Source organism: Epinephelus moara, chromosome 22 (assembly GCF_006386435.1).
Source record: "Epinephelus moara isolate mb chromosome 22, YSFRI_EMoa_1.0, whole genome shotgun sequence".
NCBI lineage: Eukaryota > Metazoa > Chordata > Actinopteri > Perciformes > Serranidae > Epinephelus > Epinephelus moara.
In genome coordinates this window covers 41,209,357-41,224,657 of record NC_065527.1, presented here as the reverse complement: position 1 = coordinate 41,224,657, position 15,301 = coordinate 41,209,357, and the positions used below count along the sequence as shown (strand labels likewise).

Here is a 15,301-nt window from a genome sequence, read left to right as displayed (position 1 = left end):
CAGTCATTAGAGACAGCTGTCAGGAGAAGGATTTGAGGGGTGTTTTTGTGCTGTACAGCCATGTTTGTAACATGTGCAAAACTTAAAGTAATCAATATGTCTTTGTATGAATATAACAGAGACAAATTGTAGTTTTAAACCTGAGCATTCACTTTTAACCACCAACTACTAATGCCTGTGGGGCAGTAGCCCTTTATGAAACCTTAATGGACACAGCATGAATTAGAATTTAGAATTTTTTTTGGTCTGAAAATAGAAATAAAAACATGCAATATTCATCAGCAGATTAAAGTCTAGTCATTTTATCTTGAAACCTTAATGATGTCATGTCTTCTTGCCTTGAGAACTCTCTGGCTTTTAAATAATGTGAAATATACCTGACAACTTTTTAAAGAGGTTCAGAAATAGTTTGTTTTTTGTTTTCATTTTAAGAGGCCAACCCCCAAAAGCGTCTCTTTAAAGGTGAAAGTGATTCTGGTGATGTGTCACCAGAGATATGTATCATTCGAGAGAGTTGTAACAGATATGTCAAACTCCAGTTTAGAGCTGAAACAATCATTTGAATACTGCATCTATTTTGATAAGTCATTTTTAAGAAAAAAAGTCAAAATTTCATGGTAACAGTTTCTAGTCCAGCCCAGAGGCCAATTGTGGCCCATGAGCTGTTTGTCTTTCAAAATATACTATGTGGCCCAACACACAGTACTGGTTAATTAAGCAACTTCACTTTGCATTTTTGCCTTTTACCCCACGATGGCAGGGCTATCATACAGTTTGTAGACATGCATCAACTAGGAACTATACAGGCAGAACTAATGTGTTTTCACAAAAGGACGGTAAACAAGTGAACAAACGGTTACATAGCAGCAAACATTTCCTGCTAGATAGCGGACATGTCCACAATAAACAAGCTATATGATGAGAGAAGCAGCTGGCCTGCAGTTGTTTTTAACATTATCTAATATGGCCCTGATTAAAAAAAAAGTTTGGCCCCCCCAGGGTCAGACAAAACAACACATCTGAAAGTGTTAACCTGGCATTTGAGAAATTGTTATTTTTACTTTTTTTGTGCTGATATTTTATAGACAAAATTATTGCAAGCCAGCGTGCAAACTGAAATACACATAGACAATTCATTTACACACATTAAAACAATACAAATATAACATATATTTGGGAGACTTAATGATAATGAAAATAATTGCTAGCTGCAGCCCTAATCGACTTCTTATTTTGCAGGGTGCAGTTCAAGCGGGTCACGTCAAAGTGCCGCCAGGATACCATCCCTTCGATGTTGAGAAGGAATGGGGTCGTCTGCACGTTGCCATACTGGAGAGAGAGCGCCTCCTCAGGACAGAATTCGAGCGGTATGTAGGCCACGATCTAAACTCGTCACATGCTCTGTTGCCAGAGCGAACTAACACAAGACATTAAGAAATAAAGATCAGGAATGAATCATCAGACAACTGGTTACTGTTTGACCACGAGGATGACTCACTTCCTAATGATGAAGTCCACTTTGGCAATAAAATGGAACTGGGTTGGCTTTGTGGAGCGGGAAGTAAAAGTCGTATCAGGGCAAACACATGACAGTGGTGCCATCGCCACAGCAACAACACTATGATCTTCTGATAGTCAGTCATAAACTGTTTATTTAATCACAGGGTTGTTAGGGCGTAGCTTTTGGTTTTGTTTCTTCCACGACTCTAGAAAGTTGTGGAGAGTTTTAAAAAATATCTTCTCTACTTCAGTGGACAGATAGAGGTTCATCATGGCTTTCATGCATCAGGGATACGAGTTAAAGTATTTATTCCGCCAGAAGACGGAGTGAGTGCTTTCATTTTTTTCATTTAACTTATCAGTCTACTAGTTTTACTTTGTCAAGAGGTTTTACTTTAGTTAATCACATCAGACAAAGCAAAAAGTAGCTGCCTGTCATGTAGTCTACCTTGTCTCAGGTGCATTTTGACCTTTGACCTCCGCTCTCTCCCTCTACAGGCTGGAGCGGCTTCAGAGGATCGTCAGTAAGGTCCAGATGGAGTCAGGGGTGTGTGAGGAGCAGCTCAACCAGGTGGAGACTCTGCTGCAGACGGTGAGACACAAACATTTGTAACAGACCAAATCGATGCTATTTCACCAGGTATCACTATAAGCACATTCTGTAACACCTGTGTGTGTGTGTGTGTGTGTGTGTGTGTGTGTGTGTGTGTGTGTGTGTGTGTGTGTGTGTGTGTGCGTGCATGTGTGCGTGCTGCAGGACGTGAGGATGCTGAGTTCAGGGAAACCTGCTCAGCACTCAGCAGAGATGGAGGCAGATCTGGAAAAAGCAGAAGGAATGATCCGCTTCCTCTTCAATGATGTTCAGCTGCTCAAAGATGGACGCCACCTTCAAGCTGAGCAGATGTATCGCAGGTGAAAAAAAAACCCTCACCAACCTTAGGGCGACAACTGATGATTATTTTCATTATCAACTGATCTAATAATCTTTCTTTATTGATTGATTAATTATTTAAACAATTGTTTTGACCAATAGTCTAAAACTCAAAGATAATAATCTATTATTATTTAACGCAGGCAAAATTAAATGATCAAAAACTCATTATTATTATGAATTATTAGAATTTTCTCAGTTTCTGGATTTGTTGTTCACCGTGGAGGCATGTGAAAGTTGTCTTTACATATTGATGGTCACATGGGGAGAGTGAGTAATATACAAATGATCATTTTCTAGGGATGAAGTATTCCTTTAATCAACTAATTATGTCAACACAACATGACATGACGTTCTGTAATCTGGTTCTAGAGTGTATCGTCTCCACGAGAGGCTGGTCAACCTCCGCAGCGAGTACAACCTCCGCCTCAAGTCCGGTGTGACCGCCACACAGATCCCCATGACTCAGATCCACACCGCCCAGGTCCTGCAGCAAGCCCCCATGAGGGTGCGGCCCGAGCTGGATGAAGTCACAATGCGCTACATCCAAGATCTGCTGGGCTGGGTGGAGGAGAACCAGCGCCGGGTGGACGACGGGGAGTGGGGCTCCGACCTGCCCACTGTCGAGTCTCAGCTGGGCAGCCACCGCGGCCTTCACCAGTCTGTGGAGGAGTTCCGCTCCAAGATCGAAAGGGCGAAGGCCGATGAGGTACAAACAGCTGACACGAAGCATTAGGAGATTACAGATAGAGCAGAGGGATGTTTTATCTTGCAAGGAAACAGGGGTTACTGGGTGGAGCATGGTCACCCACAGTGTATTTCACATGCATTTTAAGACATTTACAACTTGTCTATAGTCAGACATTTACATACAGTAGATGTGGGTTGGCAGTTGCCCCCATTTCAAAGACCCAGGCTAGAGTCCGACATGGATGTTAAGCAAAGTACTGCTGTGGACGGGGGGCAGCAGCAAAACATATTTTAGCCACCTAATAAATGAGACCACCTAAAAAAATCTATATTAGTTTAAGTGTAAGCTATGTTGAGAATATATATGTCTCACGTTTTTATCTTGCCATCAGGCAGCCCTTTCCAACAGGGAACTGAAGTCATTAACAGCTTCAGTTTCTCATCTATGCTTTCTTCAAAGTCACCAGACTCCATTGACAAAAACAATAATTTTGGCTTACTGAACACAGGAGCTGCTGGTCTACCACTTCCTCAATCGGTTAGTTTATTTGTGTTATTGTGTGACTCTAGTGAATCAAAACTAACCCTTTGAATTGCTAGAGTCACACAGTAACACAAACAAACTTACGGATTGAGGAAGTGGTAGACCAGCAGCTTCTGTGTTCAGCTATCATAAACCACTGTTCTTCTCAATGGAATCTGGCTTTGAAGAGAGCAATATAACGGCTCCTGTTTCTTGTTGGAAATCGCTGTCTGATGGCAAAAGCAGTGAAAATATTCTAAATATGATGAACACTTGAACTGACAGTGATTTTTTTAGGTGGCTAAAATAGCAGTGCATTACTTAGCGTCACTGTTGGATCAAGCAACCCCACTTCAAAAGATTCTGAGGAACCTGATTAAATACAGCTCAAATAATAATATATCAGTATTAGAATGAAGGGATTTCTTTAAAACAGACAAAACAGTGTTTCATTTATTACCATGGATTGTTTCCTGACTGACCTGTTTGTATTGTTTGCCTCCCTCTGCTCCAGAGTCAGGTCTCACCTGCCAGTAAAGCTGCCTACCGGGAGTATCTGGGAAAACTGGAGCTGCTGTACGGCAAGCTCCTGGTAAGTTACAAAAAGACAGTGAAATTAAAAAAGCAAACCAGCAGAAATCCTGGATAAAGACCTTAATTTTTCAACTGAGGCACAGAGTCGAGACTGAGCTGTTTCAACACCAATCTTCCAGCAATCCGATGGAGGTTCAGTGAAGCCGAAACAGTGAAAAACAACATGAAAATTAACCATGATGTCACTCTGCAGCTGTCTCTCCCCCTCCAGTTTCTTCTGAATAGGTCAAAAGGCATCATAACATTTTTGTCATCTGCTCTGCTTGCAGAATGCCTCTAAGGCCCGTCTGCACTACCTGGACCAGCTTCACGCCTTCGTCGTGGCAGCCACCAAAGAGCTGATGTGGCTGAACGAGAAAGAGGAAGAGGAAGTCAACTATGACTGGAGTGAACGAAACACCAACATGGCAGCCAAGAAGGACAACTACTCGGTAGAGTAACAGTGCGATGTTGTTTTAGTGTTTACCTACAGTGCTTTCTAGTGATGATGACAGTGGTGTGATTGTTGTCATTGTGTCTGAGCAGGGTTTGATGAGAGATTTGGAGCTCAGGGAGAAGAAGATGAACACTGTCCAGGCCACAGGAGACAAACTGCTGAGGGACGGACACCCAGCCAGAAAGACTGTAGAGGTATGATCGACTACTACAGCCTGTAAACACCATATCAGGTTGTAGACATTGTAGTTTAAGCATTTGACTGTATTCAGGCAGTTATCCAGGTGGCTGGGATCTCCTGGCTTAAATCAAAATGCGCCTGGACTCAACTGGATAGACTTACAACCAATCAGAGTGACGAAATGTGCCGTAGCGCTGAGTGACGGACAGATGTAAAGAGACTACAGCGTGTAGAGATGAGCTGTGATGGTGTAGCATCAATATGTCTGCGAATGAATGTCGCAGTTTTTGCCATCAGAATTTGAAACAAGTACTTCGACACAAAGTTCCTCATCAGCTGCAGCCATCTTGGTTGTTTCTGAAAATTCCTCAATGGGGCTCCTCTTTAGTAAGATAGGTTTATGCTGGCAGTAGTGTCCCTTGGCACCAGAATGTGTGAGCCAAAAATGGCAGCATCATGTATTTTGTGTCAGTCATATCAAACCTGCCACATATTAGATAAATGGTTTTGATTAGCCCTTAGCGAGGCATGTCAGCTTGAAATCTGTTTGAGTGGGAGGGGAACCAGACGCATCTGCCAGAGCAAATAAAGGATGAGCTCACAGATTCGTCTGGTTCCCAGGCTAAAATCAGAGTGTTTGTCCTTTTCATCAAAACACCTTTTCTTCCTCACTCCCACCTCAGGCCTTCACTGCAGCGCTGCAGACTCAGTGGAGTTGGATCCTCCAGCTGTGCTGCTGCATCGAAACCCACCTGAAAGAAAACACTGCCTACTACCAGGTATATTTACAAACCTTCACTCTGTGCTCTGTACATGTTAATCCATGAAGAGTTAACTTCACCAAAGCAGTTATTCTTCTTTGCTCACCTTTGCTCATCAGCAAATGTTTTGCTCTTTTTGTTTGTCCTGCTGTTGGTGCCTGTATATGCAGGACAAGTTCTCAACACTGCAACTTAATTCATTCCACTGTCTTCCCCGTCTAGTTTTTCTCTGACGTGAAGGAAGCGGAGGAGAGGATCAAAAAGATGCAAGACACAATGAAGAGGAAGTACACCTGCGACCGCTCCATCACAGTCACACGGCTGGAAGATCTACTGCAGGATGCAGCTGTGGGTTTACTCACCATCATGTTGTTTACGTACCAAACATGTTCTGTGGAAGAGTACAAATCATTTTTGTGTTCTTCACAGGATGAGAAAGAGCAACTGACTGAGCTCAAAACTCACCTGGAAGGCCTGAAGAGAAGGGCCAAGACCATCGTCCAACTGAAACCACGTAACCCTGCTACCGCCATCAAGGGCAAACAGCCCATCCAGGCTGTCTGCGACTTCAAACAGATGGAGGTAGGCATCTTATCTGCCTGGAATCATTATTCTAAACTCATTAATTCTGTTAAATATTGGTGGAAATACCCATGATTTCTACATGCATAAAACCAGAAATCATTCAATTCTTAGATATTGTTAAATATAGTTATAGGTGCCAAATTATGAGTAGAATATCAAGGAGTTCAAAAGTGCTGTCCAACTTTAGTTCACTCTACTAAAGTGAGAAATATGCTTTGAGTCAGTCCGACACCTATGTTCACCTTCCTCCAGATCACAGTCCACAGAGGAGACGAGTGCGCTCTCCTGAACAACTCACAGCCGTACAAGTGGAGGGTGCTGAATGATAAAGGCAACGAGTCGTCTGTACCATCTGTCTGCTTCCTGGTTCCACCCACCAATAAGGACGCTGTGAACAGCGTTGCTGGGTGAGCTAAGAATCACCCTGGGGTGTCCTTGATTACATAAAATCTAAATTGACGTGCACACAGTGTCTCTTTAAGTGCTAATCTCCACTTGACCTTCCTCAGGCTGGATGGAAACCTTCAGAGGCTGCAGACGATGTGGCAGACGATGTTTGTGGACCTGAAGAGCTTGCTGTCCTGGCAGTACCTGATGAGAGACATCCAGATCATTAAGACTTGGAACATCACCATGGTAACAACACAGGACATACTATCAGAGGAAAAATGAACACACAGACAGTGACAGATTAATTATCAACTGTGAATGTAACCTGCCACCAAATATTACTTATTTTACTTTTAAAATCTTTTTTACACAACAGACAACAAAAAATAATACCAACGTTACTACAGGAAGACTAGATTCAGTGATTCTGTGCTAATTGGCTACATAATTAAAATGCACATTACTAAATTTAAAACGTTACACAGCAACAAAATCATAGTCACCTCAGAAAATATCTGTGGATTCACAAAATACTGTAGCTGTGAGCAAAAACTGCTTTAGCACTGGCAACAGTTGAACCTAGTTATAAAATACACAGCTTATGTTAGCTGCTGCCTGCCAGCTGTAGCTATCCCGATGCACACAGCAAATGACAGAACTAGTAAACTTTCAGCTCCCGATGCTAATTTACAATATTAATCCAACTCGTTTAGACAGCGACAAGACGGTGTTTCAGGACCATGGACGGCGCTGTTTGTTGCGTGTAGGTCGTGCATGTGCCGCACATGACATGATGCCATTGCAGCTGTTTCTACGCGCCTCCATCTGCTGATTGTGACAGGGAATCATTTATAAATACAAAAAATATTTAGTGCTATGCTTGTGCTACATTCTCATGCAAGTGCCCTGATTAATAAATATATTCTTTGATTTTGAAGCAGTGCCCTCATGTTGTTGCTTCAGGCTGGACACAACAATTGTCTATCATCATAGTGATATTCAACTAGCAGCCCATCAGCCAAATATGGCCTGCAACAGGGTGTCAGGTGGCCCCGCAACCATTTTTTGATTCACAATGAAAATAAGTTGATTCATAATTGGAATTATTTTTTTCACTTGTATTGGAAATAAGGTGCCAAGGTACATTAAAGCATCAAAATAGAGCTTGTTAATCAAAAAAGTGCCAGAGGGAGAATCCCCTGGACCCATGACAGAGGTCTGGGCTAAGCCATCCTGACCCATGCTGGGCTTTTGCGACTGGCCCCTAGCCTGTCATTTTGCAAAAGTGGCCCCTGGGTAAAGCAAGTTGAGTATTCCTGGTCTGTTGCTATCAGTAACATATGAGACATTTGGGTGACATTGGTAAGCTCTAGCATTTACCAGTATGCTGCATGTAAGTCATTTAGGGGACATCGGAAATTTGTAAAAACAGAAGAAAAAAAAAAGTGACGTGTGCTGAGTAGTTCCCAAGCTCATGCTTTTTGTATGCATCCGCATACCAGTAGCGGCCTGGGTAAGCATGTGCTTTGAACTCTGCTGGTGCTCACTACAGAGGGAGAAATATTTTTACCACATTCTTTAAAGGTACAGCTTGTGTTAAACTTGTGGTTTTGTAAAAATTAATATCCATCTTTCTGGCTTGTCTCTAATTGCACCTTCATAGTTTAAGACCCTGAGGGTGGAGGAGTACCGTCTGGCACTGAGGAACCTGGAGCTGCACTACCAGGACTTCTTGAGAGACAGCCAGGACTCCCAGATGTTCGGAGCAGAGGACCGTATGCAGGTCGAGTCCAACTACAACACGGCCAACCAGCACTACAACACAATGGTCAGCTCTGCAGAACAAGGTGTGTACTGTTTGGTTATTGCACTCCATGACCCACTGTGGGTTCTCTTATCACCCCAACATGCTCTGAAAGGACCTGATATGGATTGCACGACACACTTATTTTGTTATATAAGTTGCACAAAACATTTTCTCATTGAATCATTTCTCGGACATTTGTGTTGAAACTCACTCATGGTCATCAGTGTGTTAAGCTGACTGTTGGATTCACGTTACAGGCTATGTGCCACCCAGAGCAGGTAAGGTGCTTCGGTTACAGTGCCAGATGTGCAGTAGAAGCTTGTGATTGGCTGAACAGGACTGTGTGTGTTGTGTTGCCATGTTTCATTCATTAACTCAATCAGCTTCATCACTCCCACTGATTTTGGTATCCCTCCTAACTTCACTCATTGTTGCATTCTTGTCTCTGTGCATGGGTTGAATGGCAGCTGATTTCCAGTCTTCATCACCGAATGACAATTAACTGATCAATTAACCTATGTGATGGATAATTAATGTGAAACCAATCAAGCATGAAGATGTAAATTTATTGTGTACAGTGTGACAAATGTATTAACAAATCATAGACAGTAATTGTACAAAAGCACCTGTAGTTTGAGATTGAGTATAAAGTGTTGAAGTCAGTCAAAAACACTGCTCTCAAATACAAATGATTCTGTACAAGGTCACTGTTAAAGAAGATCCTGACTCGGACTAATCATCGCTTTATTTATCCCAAGTTTGTGTTCTCTACAAACGAATAATATTTTTGTTTCCATTCCAACCAGGAGAGCAAGACGAGTCCATGTGCAGGACTTACCTGACCAAGATCAAGGATCTCCGTCTGAAGCTGGAGGGTTGTGAAAATCGAACAGTCACACGCCTCCGCCAGCCTGTGGACAAGGAGCCGCTCAAAGCCTGCGCCCTGAAGACCGCAGAGCAAATGGTAACGACATGAGGATAAAAAAAATGAGATTTAAAACATAAAACAAAGTCAGGAAGGAAAGAGATTTACCCGAATTAAACAAAGTGTTCCTTCCTATGTTCAACAGTTTGATAACTTGGCAGTGCTTTATAAACTTAGTTATAAAGTTAAACTCAGCACTGAAACATCTTCCTTTTCAATGACAGAAAGTCCAGTCTGAGCTGGAAGGCTTAAAGAAAGACTTGAGTTCCATCACTGAGAAGACGGAGGAGGTTCTGGCGTCTCCTCAGCAGTCCAGCTCCGCCCCGATGTTGCGCTCCGAACTGGACGTCACGCTGAGGAAGATGGACCACGTCTACGGCCTGTCCTCCGTTTACCTGGACAAGTGAGGCCTTTGTGACTCTCTGAGCGCTTCCTGATGAATTCCAAGCTGTTATTGTGCAATTGTGTTTATTGTGTGTACAACTTTTGATTTCAGGCTGAAGACCATTGACGTTGTGATCAGAAACACCAAAGACGCAGAGGACACACTGAAGAATTATGAGACTCGCCTGCGTGATGTCAGCAAAGTACCGGCTGAGGAGAAAGAGGTGGAGGAACACCGTAATCAGCTGAAGGTATTTCCTCTTTTTACAGAGATGTTCACTCATATATACAATTTTTTTTGTTTGATATTTTATTATGATTTAATTCTAAACCTGCACTGCATCAAAGTGATACCTTTTTTTGTCTGATAGGCAATGCGTGCTGAAGCCGAGGCCGACCAGGTGGTGTTCAACCGCCTGCAGGATGAGCTGAAGAGAGCAACTGCTATCAACGACAAGATGGCGAGGATCCACAGTGAGCGCGACGCCGATTTGGAGCATTACCGTCTGCTGGTCAACAGCCTCCTGGAGCGCTGGCAGGCTGTGTTTGCTCAGATTGACCTGAGGGAGAGGGAGCTTGACCTCCTCGGGCGCAACATGAACTCCTACCAAGGAAACTACGAGTGGCTCATGCGCTGGCTTGGAGAGGCGAGGCAGAAGCAGGAGAAGATTCAAGCTGTGCCCATCAGTGACAGCAAGGCTCTCAAGGAGCAGCTGGAAGAGGAGAAGGTATGGTAACAGAAAATAATGAGCTATGTGGGGTAAAGAGGAGTCACTATGCCCTCTGCTGGTCACACAGATAGTACAGATAAAGTACAAGTGTGCTGAATTCTCATAACAACAATCTTTCTTTACTGAATTTAAGTACCTACTGTCTGTTATAGTAATGAGAGTAGAAGCTGTGGGTTTTAATTTTGTTGGAAAAAGATACATTGAATAGTGAATTACTGTCTGATTTAATGTTTTCATTTACAGAAACTCCTGGATGAGATCGAGAAAAACAAGGACAAGGTTGAAAATTGCCAGAAAAATGCAAAGGCTTACATTGATTCAGTCAAGGTATGTACTTATATTTTTAAAATAATTGTAAGAAAGGGATGTATTTTTCTGGCTTGAATTATAACTATTTATAAAACAAATCACTCAATATAATTACTCATTCTTATTTCATTTATAATGCTACAACCATTTCATTGTATATTGTATATATTTCAGATTGTCTACTTTACTGTTTTTATTATTTATTTTACTTTATTGTCTACTTTAATATTTTATTTTATGTTAATGTCTACTTTAATATTCTATTTTATTCTATTTTATTCTAATGTCTACTTTAATATTTTATTTTATTTTATTTTATTTTAATGTCTACTTTAATATTTATTTTACTTATTTCATTGTCTATTTTAGTATTTTATTTATATCTTCATCTTTATCTCTTGTTTCCATTCATGCTGTATTTCTATTTCTACTTTGCACGGAGCATTGGAACAAAAACAATTTCCCCCCGGGGATTAATAAAGTATTCTGAATCTGAATCTGAATCTGAAGTATTTTCTTCGTCTTTAGGACTATGAGCTCCAGATTTTGACTTATAAAGCTCTCCAGGATCCCATAGCATCTCCCTTAAAGAAACCCAAGATGGAGTGTGCATCTGATAATATCATTCAAGAGGTACGTTTACCACACATCACCATAGAAAAACAAAGCTATTCATACATCCAGTTTAGTTTGACTGACTGCTACCTGTTTATCATTACTGTTATATCATAACTATTATACAAATAATCCAGGGAGCTAAATGTATTATATGCTGCCTTCAACTGGAACTCCTGAGCTCATAGTAATGGCACTGGAAGTCGTGTACACAATATGCTTGGTGTTCAAGTGGTTACATTGTGAGAGCAGGCAGCTAGGCAGCGGCAACATGGACGCTATTGTTGGTGTCTAGAGGCCACCAAGGCTAATGATTTAGCAAGGTAGTGAGCAGGAAATGCAAAAGCATTATGACAAAGTAAAAAGATGAGGCCGCCAAGAATATCAGCATTTTACTCAGACATATTGTTAAATTACAAAGAACAACTCTATATGAGTTAAACTACAATACCGTAAAACTTCAATTAAAAGCCTCGTCCAAATTAAACGCCCAGTCCTTTTTACTAGCCCGGTGTGGCTACACATTTTTGACAATAAAGGCCTGTCTCAATTAGACACCTGGTCTGGTTGCCAAGCAGTTCATTTTTTTATTATAGAAGTTCTTCGGATGTATAAAACCGGGTTGTTGGCTACCACAAATTATTTGTCCATTTCTCGATTACCCTGTAAATTATTCACATTACTTTTGTCCGTAAGGGTCCTCAGATCATTTTTCATTCAAATTGATCCAAGTTTTGAGGATTGTTTTAACAGGATAAAGTGATGTTGTGTTGATATGCCTGATGCTATAATCCTCGAATACAGTAACTCACTCTCTCTCTGATGCGCTGTCTGTTGGAGCTAAATTAAATGAATGATTCATAATTGACAGCGTTCAGCCGAGGTAGGAGCTTTATGCAAAGGTAGCGACCAAATGCCAGACTGTAAGCAGCAGGCATCCAAGTGACACAGCAATGAAAAATGCAAATATAATAAGGCGAATTGCCAAACTAGAGCGAATCTGGAGATGGCTTTTACTTTTGCTGGTAATCGTGTTTGCAAACAGTAACCGACAATCCTGCATAATATGCCTTTAACATCCATGGCCTCCACCATTTCTGAAAACATCACAACTCGTGAGAACTCAAAGCTTTCTGAAAATGTTCACTTACAAGGTGGAGAATAACACAAGAGGGGGGCGTTTGTATGGACCCCATTTGAAGGCAGCAATAGACCCTTTCACGACCAAATTTGTTGCCCTAGCAACCGAGCAGTAATAAAAAATGGTGTATAAGAAGTGAGAGAAATTGATAGAAAATGGTATGTTTTTAAAGTCAAGTAAATAAATTGCATTCCTTTCAGTATGTTACTCTGAGAACCCGCTACAGTGAGCTGATGACTCTCACCAGCCAGTACATTAAGTTCATCACAGAGACGCAGCGCCGCCTGGAGGATGAAGAGGTAATAACACACAAACTCTCAAGATATGCTGCAGCAGGTTTCTGTCAAAAAGTCCCACTAACACAAACAATGCCCCTCTCACCTGTTAACTGATGGATGTATGGGAAATAATTTGTCATCAAATATAACCAAAATGTTGGCACTCAAAACGTATGATTCTTAAGTCCAGATCTGTGCAGAGCGATGTGACAGCGGACAGTGGTGAAGCAAACTGTTTCATCCTAGTGTTTCAGCACATCACATCCCCACTACAGTATATGTCTCTCATTCCCCTACACTGTGTATTTAGTCAAATCATGTCATGTAGTCGCACATTTGACTCTGACCCTGACCTCAGTCACATTTTCAAACTGCTTAATTCAGTATTTGCTTCTTTATTTCCTCTTGAAATCACCCAGACTTGTGATTTGAAGGCTTCACTTTGGCTACCTGCCTTCTCAGATATATTATTTTTTTACTTTTCCCCCTTTTCCTTTTTTCTAACTTTCTATTGTGTTTGATCCTTTTGACCTGCTCGCCAGTGCTTTTTCATGATGAATATTAATCACACGCTTAAGAGATGAATTAACCCCAAAGCACCAGGTATTTAAAAAAGATCCTCTCAGTCTCATGTCATTTGTCTCTACATCAGACCCTTGTCTGTAGTGAAGGGAAGGTTCAGGATTTTTTTGGAGACTTTTCATAGTTGAGTTTGTTTTCAGTTCACTAAAATGTCTTTTATCACTCTGCATCAGCTTCCTGTAAGCATGTTTGTACTTTGCTAGTGTAAATGTCACCTTTTCATGAAATATACAAACTATTGAATTTTTTTTGTCTTGAAATAATGAGACATAAAAGCTCCTGCACTTTTTTGAAGGACTTACTTGGGGTGTTTTTTAATATTATTTGGAGCTGCAGTGAATGATTATTGTCTCCTTTTTTTGTGATTAATCGATAAATCTTTTAGTGTATGAATGAAAAATATTGAAAAAATGAATTTGCAGAGCTGACAGTAGCATCTTCAAATGTAAAATAAACCCCAAAGATATTCTCTTTACAATGATACATGACAAAGAGGAGCAACAAAGAATCGTTTTTAATTAAATTATCAAATAGTTTGAGGACTTGTTTTAGCTCTAATGCTGTTTTTTCACCACTGATTTGCACTAGCAATTATAGGAGGCTGATGTAAATATATCAGAAATAAATATCCTAAACCAATAAAAATCAATATGACAGGTTTCTAAAGTTTTGGACCTTCCTTTTAGGTGTTAGTCACCTGTACAAATTACACAATCACCCATTGTTACTGAAGAGTTCAACTCATCTCTTGATGTTTGCCTTTTTATTGTTACTTTGATCTTGGATTTATGTCCCGTCACCTACATTTTAATCCAAGATTACTCCGTGTTACATTCAGTCCTGTGGCCAGAGGGAAATGATTGCATTGTAAATTTCTGCAAACCACGAATACATTACGTTTGTACATTTTTTGGCATGGATGGTGTGACACTCTAAAACCAAACTGGTTGTGTTTTAGAGACCCCTCACTGTTTTTCCAGCAGCTTTTGGGGCACCAAAAGTGATTGTTTTTAATTGACCCCTTACTTTTTTTCCTGCAGCTTTTTAGGCGCCGTACAAGGGTGTTTTAGTGACCCCTGGTTGTTTTACAGATGGTTTTTTTGGGCACCAAACCTGGGTGTTTTTTAGCGACCCGTCACTGTTTTTCCAGCGGCTTTTTGGCCCAACACATGGGTGTTTCTAGCGACCTGTCGCCATTTTCCAGCAGCTTTCTAGGCACCAAACCTGATTGTTTTTTTTAAAAACCCATTGCTGTTTTTCCATTGGGGATATTGCACAAAAACCAGTTGTTTCTTATCGTGACATAACTGTGTTTCCTGCAGATAGTGCGACAAAAAACAGGTATTTTGAGCCAAAGCATTAAACAACTTTTCCTAACCATATAAACAAGTGTTTTTGGGCCTAAACCTAACCACACATAGACCACAGCATTGATCAAATGCAATGTTTCAATGTATACACCACAAAACAATGTACAAATTTAACATATCTGTGGTTTGCAGAAACGTACAATTTCAACATTTTTTTCTGGTGATTGGGTTGTGTACATTAAATCCTGCTGTGTTTGCTGCATCACTATGCTATTCTTCATAGTGAGGGGTATTCTGGTTAAATTCATGCTTACCGTCTTTGGTATCTTTCCCACTGCACTTTATACTTTTTGCATGCTGCTAATTATTTATTCCCTGCTGATTTCTTGTTAATGACTTTTCACATTTTACAAAAAGCTGCTTTATTTTGAGAATGTTAGGATAAGAAACCACAGTATCTCTAAATATCAGTGACTGAATTATGTGACAGTGTTCCTTTAGAAACCAAAATATTAAATATTTTATTGCAGCAACACTTCTTGACAATACTTAAACTAGGTTTTCTATCACTACTACTGCATACAAGTAATTTTCTCTTAATTGTAAAAAGCCCATAATATACACCACTG

At 40.8% G+C, this 15,301-nt stretch overlaps 1 protein-coding gene across 7 annotated transcripts in view; it reads left to right on the top strand.

Moving 5' to 3' along the window:
• pleca (plectin a) overlaps nt 1-15,301 on the top strand; it is a 115,571-nt gene that overhangs the window by 86,046 nt on the left and 14,224 nt on the right. For 5 of the 7 annotated variants that reach the window (XM_050034822.1, XM_050034823.1, XM_050034819.1 and 2 more), the window contains exons 11-31: nt 1,240-1,367; nt 1,999-2,092; nt 2,258-2,412; nt 2,804-3,140; nt 4,159-4,236; nt 4,508-4,669; nt 4,764-4,868; nt 5,538-5,633; nt 5,838-5,963; nt 6,045-6,197; nt 6,453-6,607; nt 6,710-6,836; nt 8,254-8,437; nt 8,655-8,675; nt 9,204-9,361; nt 9,547-9,725; nt 9,819-9,957; nt 10,078-10,434; nt 10,681-10,764; nt 11,275-11,379; nt 12,703-12,801. In XM_050034822.1, the coding sequence (XP_049890779.1) occupies nt 1,240-1,367; nt 1,999-2,092; nt 2,258-2,412; nt 2,804-3,140; nt 4,159-4,236; nt 4,508-4,669; nt 4,764-4,868; nt 5,538-5,633; nt 5,838-5,963; nt 6,045-6,197; nt 6,453-6,607; nt 6,710-6,836; nt 8,254-8,437; nt 8,655-8,675; nt 9,204-9,361; nt 9,547-9,725; nt 9,819-9,957; nt 10,078-10,434; nt 10,681-10,764; nt 11,275-11,379; nt 12,703-12,801 (3,042 nt within the window). The remainder of the gene's footprint in view (nt 1-1,239; nt 1,368-1,998; nt 2,093-2,257; nt 2,413-2,803; nt 3,141-4,158; nt 4,237-4,507; nt 4,670-4,763; nt 4,869-5,537; nt 5,634-5,837; nt 5,964-6,044; nt 6,198-6,452; nt 6,608-6,709; nt 6,837-8,253; nt 8,438-8,654; nt 8,676-9,203; nt 9,362-9,546; nt 9,726-9,818; nt 9,958-10,077; nt 10,435-10,680; nt 10,765-11,274; nt 11,380-12,702; nt 12,802-15,301) is intronic. The other 2 variants (XM_050034817.1, XM_050034820.1) reach the window with 1 other exon arrangement.